We start from the raw sequence: 25,215 nt of genomic DNA, 5'->3' as shown, positions 1-25,215 counted from the left end.
GATAAGCGGTACAGAACATGGATGGATGGATGGATGGATGGATGGATGGATGGATGGATGGATGGATGGATGGGTGAGTGGGTGGACATTGCTCCAGGAGTACTTCCAGAACTTTGAGGCTGTGTGAAAAACAAACATTTACTTCAGGCCCCTCCATGTCAATTAATAATACAGTTTTTGGAGACCCATGGCAAGCACTCTCCCCCAGTTTTGGTGGTCCTGTGCAAGTCCACCAAGATAATATCTGTTTGGAACCCTTTACTAATTATGAAGATGAAAGTTCCATAATATCAAACCAACATGAATGTTGATTATCCGCTCACATTCCCCTTCTTTCTATTGGGACATTCATTATTAGTTATTCAATGAAAACAAATATGTAACTTACTATAATGTTTTGTGAAAAAAAACTGCTTTGGTAATTTTTAGGAAAACAAAAAGGAACAACTTGGACACAAGTTGTTTTGGATAGCAAACATGTTTTGTTTGTGTAAAAAGTCATTCAAACTCCTGTTTATTAGCAAACAATCTTGTTTTATTTTGTCGTCCAATAAAAACATTTCACTCCAAATGTTGTTTGTCTTTTTAATGTATTTTCTAATCGACCACAATCATACTTCAGGGTTTGTCAGACAGGACACATTTGTTCCCCCAAAATGATTTATGAGTGATTTAAACATAAAAAATGAAGAACTCGATCCTCATTGGGGCAACAACACAAGTGGCAACAACACAAGTGGCCAATGCTGGAAAATGTAATCTACATTATTTCCCTACGCCGTGACATGCCTGCGAAAATGACGTCGAATATAAACATTGATGTTCAAACAAAAGCAAAATCTTGAGAACATCTCTAAATCCATCCGTCTGTATCACTTTGCGCTTTTGTTGTCTGCACTCAGCATGCCCGATAATCGGTTGTTGGATTAAAACGCGTGAATAAGCAGACAAACTCACTGTGGACGTGTCCATCTGGCATGCAACAACACACACGCTCACATACACACAAACACACGTATGGCACACATGTACACTGTCAGTATGATGGCAAGCACGTGAATAATTGATTCATCATTTCTGGTCAGCAAGGGGGCTGTCTGCTTGTTGTCCACGTTTCAAAGTTGAAATTCTTGTTTACTGCATTAAAAATTCCAAGTGCCATCAGCAATCTAGCATGGATGCGCGCGTGCACACTCCCTGTCCTGGTATCCCGGTGTCCCATGTCATGTGCTAAAGGACTTTTTATTGAGATTGGATATTAACAAATGCATCATTTTATGATGCATGCACCTTGGGGTGTCCACTGATTTTTGATTCACTTTGTTCAAATGTTTAAAAGCACACTGTAATGGTAATAGATCAGTTGCCACTTCATCCAGTGGTAGGCCGTCAAGGCCTGTAAGGGGTTCTCTGCTGGCCTAAAAATATCTTACTCACAGACTGATGTTAATTATATTTTGTCCATAAATTCTGCATCTTATTGCTTTCCCCCCGTTGTGCTGCTTCCAGACGTGTGTTTTCGTATTTAACCATTTAACCAATCACATTTCAGCCATCAGTCAGATTTCGCAACTATGATTGACTAGTCTCCAGTGCTAAGCTGCTAAGTAACAAGAGCATACTCGACAAAGCAAACTCACTGTATATGTCGCGACCTGCATAAGTCAATACATTGTTGTGTTAATTTAATTGTGGTTTTGTCAACCCACTATAGCTGAAGGAGGAGAGGAAATGGATTTGGTTGCAGATTTACTGTAAAAGCCATTATGAAGGCGAACTTTTGAAGAAACATTTTTTCAATAAGTATTTCTTTCTTCACAAGATTTTTCCTGGTTAACGGGACCCTCACACCACACTTGGATTGATTCAGACATAGCACTACTGAAGGCCCAGGCATGATATGCATGGCCCGCCACTGATCCATCTATAGTTGTGTCACTGGTAAACGAACACAGGACGGTGTAAATACTATTACGGAATTGAATCACTTCATATGGAACACTATCGTGTCAATCTTTGTACAACGACACACCGTACTTGTCTTCAGCAAATCGTTAAAGTGCAAGATGCTGCCCAGTCTTTTCAACACCCTCTAAAATATGCACTGCATAGGAAATGCTTTGGTATGTGTGCTTGTTGGATTTCAAATACACCACAAGTACTGTACTCACAAATCACCGATACACTTGGTTGACATATGAAAAGGTCCTATTAAGTGACACATTCCAAGTATGTCTAGATAATGTATAAAAAAGCAGCAGCCAAAAGAATAAACAGTGGAACTTTGGATTAGCCAACCCTTTCGGCCCCGCTATAAAAATGTCCCCAAAAAATTGAACGTCCAGTGTCTTGGTGCCGACAGACGTGGCACTGCAACAATGCTGACCACTGTTCACTGTTCACCGACGTCAAGCCCTAAAGTACATGTCTGCTCCCATTCATGCTATAAAAATCGTCAGACCCTTATAATTGAAATAAACAATATCTCCCACTTAATTACCAGCCTAGGCTAATTAAAGTATGGCCGTGGTCCTCGGCTGGGCCTTTAAATACACCAGTGGGACACAAGAATGCAGGACACAATTCAAACAGGCAGAAAATAGCCATGCCTCTGTGTAATTTTGGTCGTGGACCGCAAAAGGAAAAATGTATAATTTAAGCCAGAAATTATTCAGTTAACATAAATGGTTGTTTTAAAAAACAAAAAGTATTCATTAGAGAGAAGCCGGAGGGAGGCACATCTACTTTGTCTGTGATGCTGCATGACGATGCGTTCTTTCATTTTTCACTTGTGTGTGTATGTGCGTGCGTGTGTGTGTTTTCGAAGGCCTCTTAGTCGAGGCGAAATCAAGTTGAGTGTGTCTATGTGTATGTGTGCGTGTGTTGATATGCTCTGCCTGTGAAGAAGTGGTGCTGCACTCATATTGGTTTTGCATTTTGTGTGCGACGTGTGATTCCCGCAGGAATTAGGGCCAAGTGGGGCAGTGCTGGATCCTGTCCCGTAGATGTCATTTTGATTCAAAACAACAATTGTAACAACAAACTCATGACAGTCTGTAAAAGGTGGGATTCAAAATGAATGTCGCTTTATAAACTAGTTTCATCATTGTAATAATAGTCAGACTTTTTAAATAAATTATAATTCCTTTTCACTTTGATGATGTTTTTGCCATCTCTCCTTGTTATTTTTCCGGCCTTCGTGCAGTGGAACTCTGTCAAGCGGCCTAAACTGCATGGCAACACGCTTTACTCTATTACCTTTTCTATCAAACTTTTGAATACATTGTACCGTATTTTCCGGTGGATTAGATGCACCCAAAAGCCCCGATTTTCTTCCAAAAAATGACCCGCCGCATTATACTCAGGCGCGCCTTACTGTGTATGTGAAGTAATATTGAGCCACAACAGGTCTCGGAACGACTGTCAGCAGCCACCGACTCCATTTCCCCCTGTAGAAGAAGTAGTGCATAACCCCAGCCTCTACTGTAGCGTTTTATAAAGTGGTGTGCGTTATGCAGTGATACCTTGGCTTACGAACTTAATTGGTTACCAGACAGAGTGTGTAAGGTGAAAAGTTTGTATCCCAAAAATTCATTTCCCATGGGAAACCATTAAAATGGGAATAATCCGTTCCCAGGTCCCCATAGAACATAATTTTCTATTTTCTAATTTTCTAAACCTTAAAACTCAACAAAACATACCTTATTGTATGTATAATAAATGTCTTGTGGTATTATAATTAAGGAAATAAACTCTACTGTATAATAAAGTCGTTTTATTTACCTTTATGATGGTCATTGATTGCTTGATTGAATGGAGATGGAGTGGTTGGTTTCATCAGCATTAAACACTTGATGAGGAACGTAACATGCTTCTTTCACCATCTTGAGGAATGATCCCTTGTAGGTGCTTTCTCTGCGATAATATTACCTCGTTCCTCATCAATTGTGTTCTGTTCAGCTGGGTTGATAGCTTTTTGCATCAAGTGTACAGATGGCTTGTGCAGGTTATTTGCGGAGCCTGATTGATGGGAGTTTGAACCTTGCAGTCTACACTCTGCCTTTGAACTATCAAAGTTGAAATTAGTCCAAATTTCACTGTTTTCTATCCATTTTGTCACACTCTCTTTGTTTTCTGCCTGTCTCGTTAATGTTTCAACCACCTCCCCTCACTGCTGTGGTCTTGACCAATCACGTGGCCTTAACCAAAGACTGGGGGGCGGGTAATAGAGGACAAAAAACTGTTGGCTGCCATTTTCTATGGTGTCACTGTATTTGGAAAACTTTTTTTATATTTATATATTTTATTTGGAAAACTTTTTTTCATTCATTGAAGGCGCCTTTTATCTGGAAAAGTTTGAAAATACACCATTCATTGGGACTGGGCCTTATACTCCGGTGCACCTTATACACTGGAAAACATGGTACTTCTGTGTTGAATATTTTGTTTCAACATGTTTGGATAAAAATCTCTCACACATAAAGATTACATGTACTATTGTTTTAGTTTAAGTGATATTGTTGGTATTGGCAGAGCTAGAATTTTAACCTTGGGGTAGGGGGAAATTGGGTGGGGCTTGGCCATGCCCAACTCAGCTAGTCAGCAAAAGAAAAAATACAACGCTCACAGGTCTCAATGCACTCACGCGCATACACAGAAAACACAGACATCTGCTGCTCACTGACATCACATATAAATCTCGGGGGGAAAAAAACCTCAAATCCATTTTCTGGTACCTGGTGGTCCAAGCATATTTGAAGAAGGGTTTGAGCAAGGTGCTTTGGTATTGACTTGTGAAATGCGTCCGCAAGGCTTCACCAGGTAAGCTGCGGATTTGATAAGAAGTTCTGGCCTTAAGGCAGTAAAGGAGGAATTCGCGGCTCCAGTGTGTTTATAAGTCAGGAAGAAAACGGCAAACTCGATCACATTAGAAGCACTATGTGCATGTCTATTTATGCATACTCTTAATTGAACAGGACTAGCGGACAATGACACATGCAAAATTTTGGTTAAGATTTTTACCAGTTGTAAAGTGTCTTGCGAATGGCTGGGTCATTTTTTTGGGGTGGCGGTGTGGGGGTTCATCAGCACAATGTTGTGCATGCAGGAGGACAGAGGCAAGTGTCACTGTCCTTTTGCAGATGACTTCCATATGTGCAACACTTATCAATTTTAAGTTTGGTGTCCTTCAAATGCATTCTTTACACATAATTACACAAAAAAGATATTCCTATTCTACATTTTCTTCGTGACTGTCAGTGTCTTGTGTTTGCGAAACATATTGGGGCCTCAGGAACAATGTTACAGCACAGTGACTAGTGACTAAAATGTTCGTGTAATTGCTGTTAAGAGGACAGACAATGTGTAGTGTAAGCAAACTGTCTTAAAGGAAAACCGACACCATTTTTTTGTTTCCTAATTGACATCAGAAAAATGTTTTAGAGCATCTAAAATACCCAAAACACACAGGCTGATATTTTTAGTTAAATGCAAAACACCAATAAAAAGGAATTGAAGTGTCCCAAAACTACTTCAAAATGACCCCGGAAATTGAGTTTCAGAAGGTCCCGCCCCCTTGTTCGCGACGTCACGCCAGGACGTCTTCGCCTTGCTCTAGAATCAAAACAATGGCTTCAGATTCAGAGAAGATGCTTTCTTGTTACTCCTCCAGTTATGAATAGGATTCAGATAGTTCTGAAGAGGAAGGCATAAATGTTTACAATCGATTAAAGAAGTACTTGCGTATCAATTCAAGCCATCAGAACTCCAATGTAGCGTCCCAGAAAATGCACAAGATGGTGCCCAAGCTCCGTTGGAAATGGGCTGATTTGTCTGCTGGGAATTTGCGTCAACTAGAATCAAATAGTAGTCTTGGTGCAACACAAAACGATTTACCATCGCGTTATTAATGTGTTTTCCTTCTAATTTCACCATGAAGTTTTTAGACCTAACAAAGTACCCAAAATGCATTGTGCGTCGCTTTCTTGGTCAGGGGCATTCCAGATGTGACGTCATGTCAGGCATCGTCATCAACTCGAAAACAAGACTTCCTGAATATTCAGTGCGAGTCTTAAAACGTAAAATATAGCTATATGCCGTGGACTCTTTGTAATATAGGCTCAGTAGAAGTCATTTGAAGTGATTTTACAAATTATGGACACAACTTGTCCGGAGACGTCGGTAGTCCTTAAAGTGTTTACTGTACTGTAACAAGAAGACTTTATATCAAAAGTGCAATGTTTGAAAGGCTCTTTTCATTGAAATGTTGACCCCATTTGCTTCTGTGCGGTGCATTTTAGCCAGCACATTTAACTGAATCCAACAAGCAAGGGCAAAGAAGACATTGCGAGGACAAATGCGCATTTTAGCAAAGCAAAATGGTATGGTGCACTCAGTCTAAGACTTGATTTGATAACCACTTCCAACTGCTGCTCATCCACACTTAATTCACAATTCCCTTTAAATTTTGTAAAAGTAATCCAACTGGTACATGACACTGACCATGGGCTTGTGCGGCCGAGCTGTGCGAGTAGCCGAGGGCAAGCAATGCGGTCTCCACCAGCTGGGAGAAGAGAATGTCCTTTCGCACCAGAACAAACTCTGCGTGCTCCTCCCTTCCATCGCATCGGTCTGCTTGGTTCCCTCCGTCCGCCTGCTCCACTACACAGAAGACGGGAATCATCAGACCTAGTGAAAGAAGAACAGAAAAAAACACTCTGATTACATTTGAGACCTTTATTGTCTGTTATTCAGAGAGAAGTTATGGAGAAGAAACCAAATGTAAACGCTCCGACCACACTATGTAAAGTTTGCATGTTCGTGTCCGTATGGGTTTTCTCTGGGTAGTCTGGTTTCCTCCCACATTCCAAACGAATGCATGGTAGAGCAATTACACTCTGAACTGTCCCGAAATGTGAGTATGAGTTCAGATCGTTGTTTGTCTCTCTGTGCCTTGCTATTGGCTAGCGACCGGTTCAGGGTGTCTACTGTCCAAAGGCAGCTGAGATAGGCTTCAGCACCAGCTGCGCCCCATGTGGGGATAAATTGGATCAGAAAATTGATGGATGGATGTCTACATATGTTTTCAGACCACATTCTGAAATTTTGTGAGTTAGTTCTTGCAAAAAAAATTTGAATTGACTGGGATTACCAAATTTCAAATAAATCACATTGGGGCCAAATTGCTGATTTGTGTTGTTTTTTTTTTTTTACTGCAGTTGTCATGAAACCTCAAACCTTACACTATCTAGTTCACTGGTGTGTTGTGGCTTGCATCCGCAAACTCAAAAAGGCTTGTATTTTAATGGTGGCGAGTATACCATGGTCATATTGGGGATTCAAACCATAATAGCCTGTCACCGTGCAATATGCTGGTTTGATCAATCAAAGATATGTCAAGTGGTAAGCAAAGGTGATTCCTCTCTTGGCCCTTCAAAGCCTGGCAGTGTGTCGAGCTCTACTTTCAAAAAAAAAAAAAAAAATGTAATTTTCCACTTCAAATAGGTCTGTGGAGGATGCAGTCAACATCGGACTGCACCACATCCTCGACCACCTTGACAACACAGGAACCTACGCAAGGATCCTGTTTGTGGACTACAGCTCTGCGTTCAATACCATCATCCCAGAACTCCTCATCCCCAAACTTCTCCAGATTGGTGTGTCCCCCACGATCTGCCAGTGGACCCTCAGCTTCCTGACAGGACGGACACAACAGGTCAGACGGGGAAATATATCATCCACAACACGAACCACAAGCACTGGAGCCCCGCAGGGATGCGTCCTCTCTCCTTTGCTCTTCTCTCTCTACACGAACGACTGCACCTCAACGCACCCAGCTGTCAAATTCATAAAGTTCGCAGACGACACCACGGTCATCGGTCTCATCAAAGACGGTGACGAGACAACAAGTGGAGCAGCTGGAGCTCTGGTGCAGCCGTCACAACCTGGAGCTGAACACGCTGAAGACAGTTGAGATGATCGTGGACTTCAGGAAACATCCATCACCACAGCTACCCCTCACACTATCCAACTGCCTTGTGTCAACCGTTGAGACCTTCAAGTTCCTGGGAATCACAGTCTCCCAGGACATGAAGTGGGAGGTCAACACCAACTCTATCCTGAAAAAGGCCCAACAGAGAATGTACTTCCTGAGGCTGCTAAAGAAGCATGGCCTGCCACAGGAGGTGCTGCAACATTTCTACACGGCTGTCATCGAATCCATCCTGTGTTCTTCCATCACCGTTTGATTCAAAACGGACAGTTAGGACGGCGGAAAAAATCATTGGCACCGCCCTACCCACTCTCGAGGACTTGCACACTGCAAGAATCCAAACTAGGGCGCGGAAAATCCTACTGCACCCTCCGCACCCTGCCCACCACCTTTTCCAGCTACTCCCCTCAGGCAGGCGCTACCGATCCATGCGCACCAAATCCAGCAGACATTTAAACAGCTTCTTCCCCCAAGCCATTAACTCTTTGAACTCTTTCAACAGTAGACAAAATGGAACTGTATAGTGCCGCTTAGCAGTTTTTTTGACAACGATACTAGTGCAGCGTGTTCTACCGGAAACAAATTCCTTGTGTGTTCTACATACTTGGCAATAAAGATGATTCTGATTCTGATTCTGAATCTTACATAATACAAATGTGGAGCTATTGTAAATGGAAATACAATAAAATACATAGCACAACTGAACAGGTTTACCAGAGAAAGTACTCGTTCTTCTCTGCTTCTATAAATCTCTTTAAAAACGTCAGCACTGATTAACTTATTTTTTTAAATACATGACAGTCTATTGTTCTGAAGCCACCTGTCAGCTGCCTTGAGATGAAAGCTTTGTGTGTGTGGGCCTGATGAATTTGAGAGCGTTAGGCAGCGTCCCAGCACTAATAATGCGCGGTACCATTAGCCAGCCTACCCCAATAGACCCCATTCACCCATTTCAACTCAGCTCCATCCAGCTGATTGTTTTAATCAGCCAATTCCAATATTTCAATTTCCTCCTCATTAATCACTCCACTCGCGGGCCCTCCAGGCGCTCATAGAGTGAGTTACACACCGGAGCCCCGTGCCAATTGGAGTAAGTGAATTTTTCCCCAACAGGGAAATATAACTGTCAACACACTCTCTTTCTCTCTCTCTCTCCCTCTCTCTCCCTCTCTCTCTTTCTTTCTCTCTCTCTCTCTCTCTCTCTCTCTCTCTCTCTCTCTCTCTCTCTCTCTCTCTCTCTCTGTCTCTCTCTCTCGCTCTCTCTCTGTCGCTCTCTCTCGCTCTCTCTCTGTCGCTCTCTCTCGCTCTCTCTCTGTCGCTCTCTCTCTCTCTCTCTCTCTCTCTCTCTCTCTCTCTCTCTCTCTCTCTTTTGTTTCTTGTCAAGCTATGCCTCACTGCATGCTCTGGTTTGGATGATGCGATGTGGCCTCAAACCTCTAATCCCTCTAATATGTATGAGGGGGGGGGGGTTAAAATAAGATGTGTGTGGGTGTGTGTGCGTGTGCGTGTGTGCGTGCATGCGTGCGTTTGTGTGCGTGTGTGTGTGTGTGTGTGTGTGTGTGTGTGTGTGTGTGTGTGTGTGTGTGTGTGTGTGTGTGTGTGCGCGTGTGCGTGTGTGTGTGTGTGTGTGCGCGTGTGCCTTTGCTGCGGCTGCGTGGTTTTGGCCCAGACATGTCGAGTTTCCTGTCTTCAAAAAAAATGCTGTCATGGTTCCTGCTTCGGGAAACCCCTTCCCCTTTCCTTCCTGTTTCATCGTCACCTTTTTCCTCTTCCTCGCCATCCCATCTTAGCTTTTCCTTACTTTGATAACCTCTTCAACTTCTGCTGAAAACCGCTCCATTGCCGCAAAACCACTCAATTTTACGTTTGGAATTCTGGCAAAAGAAAACCAGGAATGTTATCTGATAAATTTGGGGGAGGAGAGCCCAAATGTATAAATGTCCTTCTAATTTTAGCATGAGTCAAAGGGAAAAAGACTCTGGTATTAAATGTGGGGCAAACATATGGCAGCAGCGTGTGTGCACATGTGCATAAATAAGAATAACTCTGTACACCGGATCGATCAACCACAGTGGTCTGCGTAAATCTTGTTTATATGAGGCACTCATTTTTATTTGCTGAGCCCCTTCCTCCTCGCCTGCTAGTGTTCAAGAGAAATGCCTCTTGCTTTCTAAACAGAGGCGCTTAAAGACTTCAAAGGTCAAATACAAGTCACATGACAGTGGAACCTCGAAGGTTGAAAGAGATTTGGAAAAAAAAAAAAAAAATAAATAACGAACCTAACTCACCTAACTACACTAACGAAGCTTAGGAAAATATCTAGACTAGCTAAACTAACTAAACTAAATAACTTCTAACACAGAAACGTATCGAAATAGATACAATCCATCAAACTCTCACTGTCATATGACCTTTGTTCTCCAAAAGACTTGCAACATGGAATTTAAATTCTGAAGTTGACTGAAATTGTCTGAAATTGCATCGGAAATATATAGTGTGGTTTTATCAGCAACTTTTTGAGATTTATTTTTGTGTATTTGCGAGTCGCCCTCACTGTGCAGAGGTCTTTGGTTGAATCCCCCTATAGAGTTTGCAGTCCTCTGGTTTCCTCCCAAACTTCAAAAACATGCATGGCTGGCTGATTCAACAATCCAAAATGTCCCTAGGTGTGAGTGTAAGTGTGGATGGTTGTTTGTTTCTGTGTACCCTATGATTGGCTGGCAACCGGTTCAGGGTGTCCCCGCCAACTGCCAGAAGACAGCTGGGTTAGGCTCCACCACCCCCACCCTTGTGAGGGTAAAGCGGTTCGGAAGATGAATGAAAGAATGATATGTCAGTCGCCAATGAATAAAACAGAAATGGAATTCTTTCTACAGGCTGTTTTAAAAGAATCCGAAAATATTGCTTTCAACCCTTCGCCCATGACATCACATACCTCCAAGGGGTCGGAATGGTGCTCCATTTTGCCGTATGCGGGGCCCCGTGGGGCTACCGTTGAGTTCCATGCGGCCTTTCTTGCCCGGTGGGGGTGGGCTGCCGATGTCCGGGCTGCCCCCTCTGCGCTCAGGACTTTCGTGATGCGTGATGGGACTTTCCCCTCCTCTTTCCATCCTCTTCCAGACCCCCAGTGGAGCTCCAGTAAGAGAGAAAGAGGCTGGAGACAAAACCAAAGTTCCATCATGTAATGTGGAAATGCATCATTTACACAGCAACACAAGCAATTGATCTTCGAGTACTTTATGACATAATTTCCACTAACAGACACACCGTTTTTTCTGGCACACCTTCACTGAATGAAAAACGTTTTCCAAATATAATATATAAATAGATAAAAGTTTTCCAAATATAAGGCACACCACATTATAAAGCTCTACAGTAGAGGCTGGGGTTACACACTACTTGTTCTACGGGGGAAATGGAGACGATGGCTGCTGACAGTAGTTGTGAGTCCTGTTGTGGCTCAACATTATTTCACATACTGTATAAGGCACGCCAGCGTATAAGGTGCTGGGTCATCTTTTGAGGAACATCAAAGCTTTTGGGTACACCAGATACATATATGAAAGTACGGTACTTCATAATGGTGCGTGTCAGTCCACTTAAAAATTATAAACCATATACAGTAATGGGAAACATTCTGGTATAACCGTGAGTGTGTGCGCATATGTGTGTGTATATACGTGTGTGCGTGTGTGTGGGGTTGCATGGAAAAAACTAGTTTCAATAAAATACTAGAGTGTTTTTTTGTATCTTAATCTATAAAAAATATTGAGAACATGGATGAAAAGGTTTCTTCAGCCGTCATCTGTACTTCTTTGAAGGTGTCGGACGTTTCGCTTCTTATCCAAGAAACTTTGTCAGCAAACAAAAGTCTTACTGGTAGTTTAGGCTCTATATATATATCCCTACTGTCCAGACATGGTGGTGACGGACCCCGCTATGATAGGCCCCTGCTCTCAGGTTGGGGGCAGCAGAGGACTACCGTATTTTCACGACCATAAGGCGCATATAAACGTCTTTTTTTGAAAATGTGCGGTGCGCCCTGTAGTGCGGACGTATTAGAGGCCACCATGAGGCGGACGTGGTAGAGAACATGAGAGGGGATGTGTGGGCATGGTTTGTGTATAGAAGAAAAGGTATGTGCTTCATGCAGAACATTGCTGTTTTAACAACTCAGAAAATGCGTCTGTGTAAGCTCTCAGTCGTACAGGAGTGGTCCATCGATGAGAAGGTTTCTTCAGCCGTCATCTGTACAAATTTGAAGGTTTCGAACATTTCGCCTCCTATCCAAGAGGCTTCGTCAGCGAACTAAAGTCTGACTGGTCGTATCGGCCCTATCAACTGTAGCCAAAATGGAACTGTATAGTGCCACTTAGCAGTTTTTTTGACGACGATACTAGTGCAGCGTGTTCTACCGGAAACAAATTTCTTGTGTGTTCTACATACTTGGCAATAAAGATGATTCTGATTCTGATTTATATATCCCTAATGTCCAGACATGGCGGCGCCGGACACAGCTATGATAGGTCCCTACTCTCAGGTTGGGGGGAGCAGAGGACCACTCCCTGTGGCCCCACTGATTGTTCCTACATTTCTGACTAACGACTGGCCTATTTGCCCCACTCCCACCGGTATCACCTCATCAGCATTACGAATGTTGCCTAACCTGTTTTGCCTAAGCAGGCTATTGTATGAACGATCCAAATTGAACCTCACCCCACCAGACCAGTTTAATGAAGGATTTAGTTGTTTTATGAAAATCGCTTCTTTTACTCCCCTTTCAAACCATCTCTGTTCTTTTGCCAAGATGTTAACCTCATTGTCGTCAAATGAGTGGTTGCTAGCGTTTAGGTGCGTATGTACTGCCGATTGAGGCCCACTAGTATTATCCCTGCGATGTTTATAAAGTCTTTTTTTGAGAATTTGTTTAGGCTCCCCAATGTACTGCTCTTTACAATTTTCATTCTTATAATGTATTGAATAAACTGCATTACTTTGTTTTTCATTTGGCAGCCTATGTTTGGGATGCACTAATTTTTGCCTTAAAGTGTTTATCGGTTTGAAATAAGTAGGAATTTTGTGTTGCCAAAGGACTCTTTGTAGTTTTTCAGAAACTCCTGCAATGGAAGGTACTGCTACTCCTCTCCTTTTTCTATCTTCAGAATTTCTGGTTTCATTCCCTATTCTTTCTTCCTGACATTTGTTAAATGACCACTGAGGGCACCCACAGTTAGTTAGTGCTCTCCTGATATGTTTTGACTCCTTTTCTCTACCGTCAATGTTAGTTGGTATTAGTTTAGCCCTATGCAAACTCCTAGTTTGTTTCCAAGAAAGCTGGTTCTCTTTAATGTCATCACAAGTAAATTTAATGTTGATGTCTACAGAGTTGAGGTGATCTGTGAAGGATTGAATTTCTTGTTTTTTAATTATGACAAAAGTATCATCCACATATCTAAACCAGTGTCTAGGTTTTGTCCCCGGGAAGGATGTGAGGGCCTGTTTCTCCATCTCTTCGATGTACAGATTAGCCACTATGGATGAAACTGGTGAGCCCATAGCACAACCATGAATTTGTTTGTACAATTTCTCCCTAAATTGAAAATACGTAGTATTAAGGCAGATTTCCAATAATTGGCAGATGTGGTCCGGTTTAAGTTTGGTTCTTTCATGGAGAGAAACGGCCGCCAGCAGTCTGATCCTCACCACTGAGACTGCTGCTGGGGTTGGGACAGATGTAAAGAGAGGAGTCACATCGTAAGATGCCAATGTTTCCTCAGGTTCCAATATGAGGTCTTTGATCCTCTCTACAAACCCTGTGGTATTCTCTACGTGATATTCTGTGTTACCAACCAACGGAGTTAAGATAGTTTTTAAATATTTGGCTACATTGTATGTAGAGGAGTCATTGCTACAAACAATGGGTCTGAGGGGGAACCCTTCTTTATGTATTTTTGGCAGGCCATAGATGCATGGCGTGGTCTCCCCTGGGTATAATCTAAATTAGATCTGTTTGTCTATATGTTTTCCTTTCTCCAACTTTTGGACACAGTCTATCATTTCTTTCTTGTATCTATTGGAAGGGTCCCTTTTTAGTTGCTCATAAGTGGAAGAATCACTGATTAACCTAATGATTTTGTCTTCATAATCCGATGTGTTGAGAAGCACTTTATACCTACCCTTGTCTGCTGGCAAAATAGAAATATTTTTATCTTTTTGTAGAGTAGTTAACGCCTTTCTCTCTTCTAATGTTATGTTGGACGGCTTCTAAGAAGGGCTGAAATTTTAATGCGCAGATCATCTGCGCGAAACGTCCGACACCTTCAAAGAAGTACAGATGACGGCTGAAGAATCCTTTTCATCGATGGACCACTCCTGTACGACTGAGAGCTTACACAGACGTATTGAGAACATGCTAATTGCATAGGTAAAATTTATCTAGATCAAGATACGTAACTGTGTTCTTATATGAGAGCATCTTTGTACGTTTTCTTCAGTTCTATTAATGTCTTGATATCATTAGCAAAGTTTATTTCAATGATATTGTAATGGGAGTTAGGTAGACCAATTGTCATGATCTGGTTGGCGACCAACGGGTGGCGCTGTCGGCCCCGCCTGCACCTGCACAGGTGCTGGTCGTCCCGATCAGTGGCGGACTGCCATGTTCGGATTGGCGACCAACGGATAGCGACGTCAGCCCTGCCTGCAGCCTCGCAGGTGCTGGTCGTTTTAATCAGTGACACTTAAAAGGACTCCCGGCACGACCATCCGGTGTCGGTTCATTGTTTGTTGCATGCTTTGTCTGCAATTGCATGCATTGTATGCTGTGCATGTGTTTGTTTAACCTTGGTGGACTTTTACACTTGGTTTTCTTTTGATACTTTGTATTTTTTTCTGTTCAGATGATTTTGATGTTTTAGATTTTGTTCCTGCTGACTTTATTTTAATACAATCGATCAAACACAACCTCCTGCTCCCTCCTGCCTGCTTTTTGGGATCCGCGCCCTCCATCACCACCTTATAAACAGTGACACCAATAACAACCATGAAATAAATTGATCAACAAACATTAAATATATATACAGTTGATGGCTTTTTGAGAAATGTTGTGTTTCTAAAAAAACAATGAAAACAGGCTTACATTTTGGGAATGTTAGCATGTCCATACTGTGATAATTTGTGTCTTAACCTTAAAACATGTTTAATTTAAAACTGATTACTTTCTTACAGACAGTGTATTGTAGGTGAACTTAATACAAACAAAAACTTAAAACATGTTTTTCTTTTTTTTCAAACATGAACAATTGTGGGCAAGTTCGATTGAAGAAATTATTTTGAGTCATATTGTATTTTTAGGTCACTCAAAATTACTATGAACTACATCAAAATTGATACTTTTTCGTAACTCAGTTATCATCTTTCAAACGTTGTCTCATAATCTCATTCTACCAGTTAGGAGCTGTACGGTCATCTGCTGCCTTGGTGTGCTTTTTTTATGAACTGAAAATATGTTTCTTCTTCAGATGGATGTTAATTTCAACACCATTTTAAAAAATCTAAATACATTTGGTTTCTGTAGTCATTGTCATAGAAACGTTAAAATTAAGTTAGACACGTAACAGAACAGAGCAGTAGAAATAAACAGCGTGTGTGTTTGCGTGTGTGTATGTACACACACATTCGTGCGTGTGCGCGTGTGTGTGTGTGTGTGTGTGTGTGTGTGTGTGTGTGTGTGTGGCGCGCGTGCGTGTGTGTGTGTGTGTGTGTGTGTGTGTGTGTGTGTGTGTGTGTGTGTGTGTGTGTGTGTGTGTGTGTGTGTGTGTGTGTGTGTGTGTGTGTGTGTGTGTGTGTGTGTGTGTGTGTGTGTGTGTGTGTGTGTGTGTGTGTGTGTGTCTAATACAGGCTAATGTATTAGGAGCTGTGCCAGGCCCGACTCAGCTTGCTTGAGGCCAAATGGACTTTTATTTACACTGGTGGCCCCTGAACAATATCCGCTGGCATGTGCGGCTGAGAAGGGGTGAGCGTAATAAAAAGCCATGAGTGAGCAGCGAAAGAGACAGCACAGGATAGTATTGGTCTAGTATGGTTGGGATAATAGGGATGGAAATGGAGATTTGAGAGGGTGACAACACAGTGGGCGTCTATGCTGACAGACTTTTTCTATCGATTCGTCAGAGCAAATGAGAATGAATGCTTATTGTTTGAATTGATTTTCATGGACATTTGATTAGAAAGTGCTCCCCTCATACTTTTTGTCCCTCTGCAGTTTTTCATGCACCAGCTGTCCAAACCCTGTGGGGTAAAACAATTGCCTCCTCCAATTTTAATCACCTAATTCGTTTGATTAAAAAAAAAAATCAGTGATAAATATACCTATAATAATGTTGATAAATATTCATTTATGTGTGCTGAATAAAAATTGCAAATATTTGAGGGTCTGATTTAACATTGATATATATATATATATATATATATATATATATATATATATTATATATATATATATATATATATATATATATATATATATATATATATATATATTTTTTTTAAATGTTATATATATTTTATATATTATATTTTTTTAAATGTTGAAGCTTTGTCCAAATCTGTAAAAATACCTTCCAACGCAAACTCGATGCTAATGCTAATTAGGTGAGCAGGATTTACAGCTTATAGTAGACGTGCACATTCCACCATGACATCACTGTTCCATTGCTGAAAAGGATGCTTTAATCTTCTCCTCTTTCATCTAGAACTGCTTCATGTCACAAAGAGGGTACAGCAAGTGCTGAGGAATGAATGACTCTCTGTGTCTTTGTGCTGTCATATTATTTGTTATTTTGTTTTTTTTTTTGTTTTTTTTTACTTCAAGATGGTGCCGCAAGAAAGGCTGCCTTTCCGGCAGCTCCAATATTTTGTTTATCTACTTCTTTCTTTCCATTCCTCTTCCTTTGCCGCTGTGTTACTTCCGGGTAGAGTGAATGCTGGCACGAATGGCTGCCGCTGCTCACCCACAAAGGAAAAATGTTCCTATCCCATGACTGTAAAGTGTCCTTGAGCGTTTTCAAAGGCACTTAGAAATTAAATGCATTATTATTATTATGTAAGATTTTAAATTGCCATCCTCAGGAATGAATATGATCATTGCATTTGATAGCATCAGTCCTTTAATCTTGACAATTTTGTAAAATTATTGTCAATGCTAATTAATATAAACCGCACCTGCTATGATATAACATTTAATGTTTTGGAGCTTAGGTTAGACAACATTTCTCATTTTGTTTTTCTGCTTATTTGCTGTTTTTAAGATGGGATAGTTGACTGCAACCTAGGCAAAAATAACTCCACACAAGAGGTTTTTTTTTATATTCCAACATATTTCAGATTTATTTAAGATTAGAAGAAGATCATTTATTATTTTAAGATGAAATATTTAAATATGTTTAAATGTGGGTTTAAAAGAACTATAAAATCAGACTTTAAAACTACAATATGTCAAAACTTTTTTACTTTGTCGACAAAGTCTACAAAGTGACATGTCATACAGAACAAGCACAGATCTCCCTCCCTGACAGCGTCGTCACAGACTTTAATATTTAATTATCAGCGCAACTTAGACTTGTTATCCCAAAAGTAATAACAAAGAGATTGTATCTGTGTTGTCCCTAACGGGCCCAGACCTGTCGTCAAATCTTGACGATGCCTATCAAGACCTAGCTTGATAGTTTTTGCCGACATCTTGCCATCGAACCTGCACACAACATTACCATCAACATCCAGCATCGTGGTCTCTAATCTACCAACCATGACATCACCTTTTGGTATGTGACCCAGCAGATAAAGACAGTTTGATTTCAAAAGAAAAGTCACTTGAGTCTTTTTCTCTTGCGTTTAAACGAAACTACCAGTGCTTTGTTAGCACAAAAGCCTTGATGTGATCATACCATAACAAGTACCAATTTGGCCCAATTTGCAAACACACAAGATGGCTGTGTGTAGGCACCCCTTCCCCTAAAGAATTAGATTTCATTAAAGTACATTCCAGAAAACTTTAATCATTCTGACTCACCCGAAGCGCAAGGGCCTGTTTGTCAGGGATAAATATTTGTGGTCCTAGCTGCTTTGAGCAGTTTTGTGAACTTGCTCAAAGGTATCAATCTTAAATCCCTTCATTTAATGTGAACCTGTTCTAATTTGTGACAAATTTTCAAGACATGCTATAAAAATGTTTTATAACCTGGTTATGCAATTATGATGAGACAGTTTTCATATTCTCATTCAGAACTAAGTGGGTAAAATATGATAGCAAATGTGACACTCCAGCACAGTTGACACTGTTTAATTAATTCATGGGGTTTCATATTTTTAGCAAATTGTCTTCACTTTTAACAACACTGATATTGCATTTTTTTTCAATCCATCCTTTAAAATAAAAAACAAGTGACCATGCAATTATAGTACATACTGTTTAATTTATTTGTTTTTGCAAACTTTCTGATGTCTGGCTGACACCAAAAACTGAGATTGCATGAAGTCGATTGTTGACTTATTATTATTATTATTATTATTATTATTATTATTATTATTAGTAGTAGTAGTAGTAGTAGTAGTAGTAGTAGTAGTAGTAGTAGTAGTAGTAGTAGTAGTAGTAGTATTTTATAATAATAGTTATTATTATTATTATTATTATTATTATTATTATTATTATTATTATTATTATTATTATTATTATTATTATTATTATTATTATTGTTGTTGTTGTCGTTGTTATTATTAATACTATTATTATTACTATTAGTATTATTACTATTATTATTATAGTTATTAAATTTCATTATTAACCAATAATTAAAAAAAAAAAAATGTAATAATAATTCAACAAATATTGACTTTCCTATTAGTTTTAGTATTTGTAATAATAATAATAATAATAATAATAATAATAATAAATAATAATAATAATAATAATAATAATAATAATAATAATAATAATAATAATATGTTTGTTTGTTTCTTTTTATTTATTTATTTACTTATTTATCCCTGGTCTTCTCTAGCAAAACTCGGGCCATGTACTGGGTTGGTTTTTAAGATGGCAAATTCAAACATGGCGTTCACAAAACATAACACTAGCCTCTTCAGGAGCCAGGACACAAATATAGGAGCAACTGGTGGTGTTGAGTGATTGGATAACTTTTTTCCGCAAATATTTCAGCATAGTTAAAAAAAAAAACAATATTAAAAAAAAGTTGCATTGGATTGGCATAGTGTACTACAAACTAAGGTAAATATTCGCCTAGCGTTTTGTAGTTGTTCTGCTACTTTTACAACTACGCTTTCTTGTTAATTTCATTTTACCACTTTAGTGAACAGAAACTTTTTGAAAGGGGTGCAATCCATGTTAATGACGACTGCCTCTAAAACCACATGCATACCATGACAAATATGCATGCATATTGTCAAAATGAGAAGTGTGTTCAGCGTCAGTATCCTGAAAATCTGTTGAGTCACGGCAGGCATCTGCCCCTTTAGAGTTTACAACACAATATGATTAGTTGGAAATAATAATGCAAATTTATCTTTGTGATATTACCTAAACATCAAGCAAGTGATAAACACGAGTCTTTAAGTGCCGTCTTGAGCAACTCCTTTCATACCATCTCTTTACAACTTGATAAGTGAATAATGGCATGTACGGTGCACCGAGTAAATCAAGCAACCTCTTCACGGTGTTATCGCCCTCACCCCCCCATGTATCCCCGAATCAGTCGCAAAAATAGGGCGTGTGATCGTTAAAGCTGTTAATAAAAGCAGTGATAAGAGGCACTCTTACGTATCTGCTGTGAGAAGTATAATGTATTTTTGATAAGCACGAGTTCAGGATACATTTTCCATTTTATTGCTGACATTGAAATACTCACTGAGTTGTGTTTCTTGATTCTTGTAAATATGCTTCGCAGCAAGAGCTAAATGCTAAAGGCATATCAAATTCCACAACAATCAAAGAAAGGCTTATTGTATAGAACGAACATTTGTGGATTGAAGCCTTTTTACGATGATTCGCCTGAGGTTTTATTGTGGGCCAAGCATGTGGTGTGAATCTTTTGTCTCTTCAGTTATAATACGTATACCAACAAACTTCCATTTTGTGGGCTTTTCGAATGCTAAGCAAGTTTTGCTGATGTGTTCATCCTGCTTTAAAGCAAAATTTGGTAAATGAGGAGACCCACAAGGGTGGGGGGGCAGCAACAGCTAAGGCAAGAGCGAAACTCATCCATTTTAAGATCATTTGGACCATTTCCAGTAGTCCTTCAGAAATCTCTGCTAAAGATTGTGTCCAATCCCAGCCAAATGGAGGTCGAACCAACAGAATTTTTATCATGTCGTGAGGGCACATATTGCCCATCCCATCTTTGGAGACAGGTTGGACACGTGTCTGGAGAATGTCAAAATGCACAGATACCTATTTTTCAAACCAAGTTGCCCTCATCTACTCCCACATGTCTTATGTCCACTATGTAATACTTTTATCTTGAAAGTTCTTGCCAATGTATGAATTGTTGTGTCCAATAGACCTAAAAGTAGACAAACACGATTACTGTAGGATTAAGTGAATAAAACATTGAGTCAAAAACTATGAAATGGGACAAAAAGCTAGCTCAGAAGATCTTCAACAGAACAGAGTTGACTCATCTCTTCCTCTGTGAGCGGCAATTGAAGCTTATCAATTATTAGCATGGATAGCAAGAGATAAAAGTAGCCCTCTTCCTTGAGCGAAATGCACTTTTATCACATTATGGTGCGATTGGTTAATACTTCTCTGTTTGTGTTGATAAAATAAGGCGGGATGGAATTATAGACATGGCTGTCAATATGTACACCAAATCTGTGACGCGAGGGAACTTGGCATGCAAGAAAGAGGAGGAAGAAGAAAATAAACAAAACAAGGAAAACTTTTATATTTCACGCACAAAATGGCGCATAATCAGCTTATTATGTGTTTGTTGTGTTTTTCTTATGTAACACGAAGGGAAGTTTTTTTTCCAATCAGGATCCAGTTCTGCTGCCTTGAGAATGCAAGTTTAGGCGTATTTCTAACGCCATTGCAAATGTGATGACATATCGTGTATTTCAAATATTTCTAAAAGCTTAATCACAATTCTGAGGTGCTATTTGGGTATTACATATCTGAGTTTTTCTGGCGGGCAGCATTAAATGATCGTGTGGGTTGCATGTAGCTCACCAATGAAGGCTTGACCACTACTGTCTTTGAGAGAGCACTCACACAGCGCATGTGTGTGTGGGGGGGGGGGATAAAAAAAATTATACTTTTTTGTTCTCTCTCATTCACTCCCTTTCACACACAGATGTGTGTGCACAGAAACACACAAACACACACGTAGCACACACTACTAACACTTTTCAAGGACCACACACATACTCAGAAATAGTCAGTGGCACACGTGCAGACAATACACACTTATTGTACAAGAGACAACAGTCAAAAAGTGTGTAAGAGACGTAAGCATGTGTAACGTGAGTTGTTTTTAATAGACTATGTATAAAAAAGAAAGATGTGAGTTTGCAAAGGACGTATTGATGTGATTTTTTTTTTGTAATGAATTTTGCAATGTTTCAACGGCTTGTCTTTTGCGGAGATGCAGAATTATGTTCGGTCTCTAGTGCACTTTAATAAATTAACCACAATATGAGGAACAATCTGAGCTACGGTGGCTACTCGTGCAGGCTTAAGATGGAAATGCTAATAATTGAGATTTTAATACATTTTCTCTTTCTTAATGATTTTTTTTTCTGATAAATGGGCCGATGTAAACTACTGATTGTCCCAAATAAGTGAAGATGATGAAGAGGAAGGTCCCAAGAACAAGGGAAGCTCGTTTGAATTGATTAGCAATGATTGCATAGAAATGAAACGGGGGGCATGGGTCCTGAAATGAAACATTGTGCAATTTACACTTTTGTGAAATATATGTTTTATATTGGATTGTTATTATAAAATCATAATGTTTTACCCTTAAAGCCGCAAAAAAACTATAAGATAAGAGAGTTAAAAAAGTTGCCCTTTTTGTCTTCCTTGTTTTGTTGCTGCTTATTAATTTACGATTCACAGCAGTGCAAACAAAAATTCTCAGGCCACAACTGTTTTCAATTGGCATAAATAACTATTTCAGTCGTGTGTGATATTATTGACGTTATTAATAAGCTTTTTTATATTTCATCTTCAATAGATGTGATTGAGAAGATTGATTTTACTGGATGTCTATTTATTATTATATTCAATAACTTGTGTGGTGTGCGTGGAAGTTTCCCCCCCAAAATTAGAACATCAAATTCATGTTGACTTGCATCTATAATGTATCTTTTAAAAGTGTTTTATAATGTCAACTACTTATAACATATACCTCTGCTTGTTATTTTTGCTTGGCGGATTACAATGATTGAATTCAGAAGTCGCGCCCGGAGGCCTTTGGAGGTCATCATTCAATGACCGTGGAAACATTTCATGTTCATTTTAAAGACTATTTGACACCACAAAATTATTTTTGGCATTAAAAAAATATGTTTGAAGCATGTTGAGAACTTGCACTGCTTTTGCGGAAAAAAAATGATCCACGCTGCACGTAAAAAAAGCGGTTTTGTTTTACGCGTCAACGCGTAAATAGAACAGAAAATTACATTCAAATGTTTGTAATTCCACTAACACGATAATGACAGAACGAATGCATGAAATATGATATTTAAAGGCCACTATCATGTTTACACACTAATTTTACAATTTGTTTGCGTACACTTTATCCATTTATTTCAACACTGGAAAGCAAGTTTATCGTTTTATTTTTATTCAAGCAAATGAGATCGACAAGCAAACATCATTTGGATACGGATAATAATGACGTCTATATAAATTTATTCTCGGCATGTTGTATCAATGCTGGCCTAATTGAGTTCCCCTTTTTGTGGGGGGTCGCAGTGCAGGTGGTGTGACGCGGGCTGCAAGGCTGCGTCTCTCCGCCTTCATACTCACGGTTCACGGCGTGGGTGTAGCGCTGCTGGCCGCTGAGGAAGTTCTGTCCATTGATCAGCAGTAGTGAATCCAGGGCTGGGCTTGATTAGTTTCGGCACCTGGACGGATCACACACTACTCGGCAACTTGAAGCGGGACCGGGGATCCAAAAAGTTGTTAGTGCAGGTGAGGATGCGCGTCTTTTCTTCTTTTCTTCTTCTTCTAAGTGACTTTCTTCTCCGCGTTTTTTTCCCGGAAGAGTTCAGAGTTCCGCTACGGAGCTCTGCATAGTCAGTGAGAGTAAGCAAGGAGACGAAGCGGAGCGTGGAAACGTTTTGGTTACGTTTTGCAATCGGTCACGTTCAGAGTGTGCCTGCATGCGCGCCACTCACTCGCTGAGTGACTGAAAGAAGGAGGGAGGGAGGTGAGACCCAAAGAGGGAGGGAGGTTGGAGGGAGGGAGATATGGAGGGGCGTCGCATCTCATGCATCCATTATAGTACATGAGTGGGCCGGATCTCGTTTCTTTCTCATTTTTTTCTTTTCTGTGTCATAATAACGCTTCTACCTCATTCTACACATGAAATTCTGCATCTAATTTACATTATTTATAATTGCTATCCCCGTTGAGTTGCAGCTGTCAATTGGTCCACTCATTTTGTCTTCTTGTCACTGTTTCAAAATAAGTTAATTCGTTTTCTGTATTTCAGTTCTGCATATGTTTCAAGTTATTTCCCCTTAATTGTTTGTATCGTCACGTTTTTCTTTTTGTAACTTCTACATTTCCCGCACACTCTTGTATTCACTGTCCTATAATTACTATATATCATTTGTCGTTTTTTTGTACTTTTGCCGGTTCTGTTCAAAGTTACCCATCTCATGTTTTTAGAGTTGTTTGTACTGTTAAGGACCATTTACACACTCGGTTAGTGTTGTTCGTGTTTTCTTTATTTTCATGACTTTCCACACTGTTTCCACGGGTTGTTTTTAATCTCCCCCCCCCCCCCCACCACACACACACACACACACACACACACACACACACACACACACACACATATATATATATATATATATATATATATATATATATATATATATATATATATATATATATATCCACATCGCACAAATACATGTGAAAGATGATGAATGATGATGATGATGATGATGATGATGATGATGATGATGATGATGATGATGATGATGATGATTGTGGTACTGTAGTGATGACAGCAAAACTACAAAACACCTTTTTCCCTTGAAGTTTTCCCACCAATGTTGTGCATTTCTCATCTTCGTCAATTTCTTAAATAGATGTAAATTGCCATCTAATAATTAATTGATTTAAATTTTTCGATTGAATTGACTCAAGTCTGAAGTATTAACTGGTCTATTTGTCCCTAGCGCACGCCACCCCTGTCTTCAAATTATATCCCACCTTGTTCTGAAGGGTTTTACACTGATCTTCATTTTCTCCCTCAAATTAATCGTCCATTGTGTTTTGTGCACTTTTCTCAAGTTAATTTTTCGACTTGCTGCCGCCCCGCTCGCCCCGCCCCCAGTTTTAAGGTTCCCTTTCACCCTGCTTTTATGTGCTGATCTAAATTGTGTCTGTTTCACCGTCCACAATTTGTTTTCCCTTGTCCTTAAAAGTATTATATCCAGTGACAATGGCATTTAGTGCGCAGACCCCAAAAGTCATTAAATGAAATGGTCAGAATGATGGAGCGGATCAGAACCGCATTGAAATAGTGTCCATGCTCCAACACTGACAGCTATTGTCGCGAAACCCTCTCTATATCATTTCCTACAACTGCCACCAAGGCGATTTCGTCGTTCTGTGAACAGCCTTCATGAAACTTTGCTAAAACGTATGAGGGGCGGGGGGTGTTGATGGGTGTGTGGTTATTCCACCTCTGAATGCAAGTCAAAAATCTGCGAACATCAAGTCAGAGTTGGCCTTCAGCTAATGCTACGTTGTAAACATTTCACAAATTTAAACGCGCTGGCAAAATAAACTTTCCAAACTAATTTTTGCTCACTTTTACTTGCCACGTCTGTAGCGTGGTGTTGCTTAACACATAATTTTAACATCTCCGCCCACGTATGTGCTTGGTTTTATTATAGATGCACATCAACAGGAAAAAAGAGCCTTCGACACTTCACGCTGTTTCTACACTGAAAAACGTGACAAACAG

General features: G+C 39.9%; 1 protein-coding gene across 2 annotated transcripts in view; it reads right to left on the bottom strand.

Moving 5' to 3' along the window:
- The window catches only part of satb2 (SATB homeobox 2), a 45,616-nt gene extending 22,192 nt beyond the window's left edge, over window positions 1–23,424 (bottom strand). For both annotated transcript variants that reach the window (XM_089002233.1, XM_089002234.1), the window contains exons 1-3: window positions 23,037–23,424; window positions 10,926–11,144; window positions 6,502–6,687 (exon numbers count right to left, since the gene is read on the bottom strand). In XM_089002233.1, the coding sequence (XP_088858359.1) occupies window positions 6,502–6,687; window positions 10,926–11,100 (361 nt within the window). In that variant the 5' untranslated portion in view covers window positions 11,101–11,144; window positions 23,037–23,424. The remainder of the gene's footprint in view (window positions 1–6,501; window positions 6,688–10,925; window positions 11,145–23,036) is intronic.
- Window positions 23,425–25,215: the final 1,791 nt, after the last annotated feature.

This window comes from Hippocampus bargibanti, linkage group LG08, assembly GCF_051943395.1.
Source record: "Hippocampus bargibanti isolate YZ-2025 linkage group LG08, ASM5194339v1, whole genome shotgun sequence".
NCBI lineage: Eukaryota > Metazoa > Chordata > Actinopteri > Syngnathiformes > Syngnathidae > Hippocampus > Hippocampus bargibanti.
This window is presented reverse-complemented; position numbering and strand designations above follow the sequence as displayed.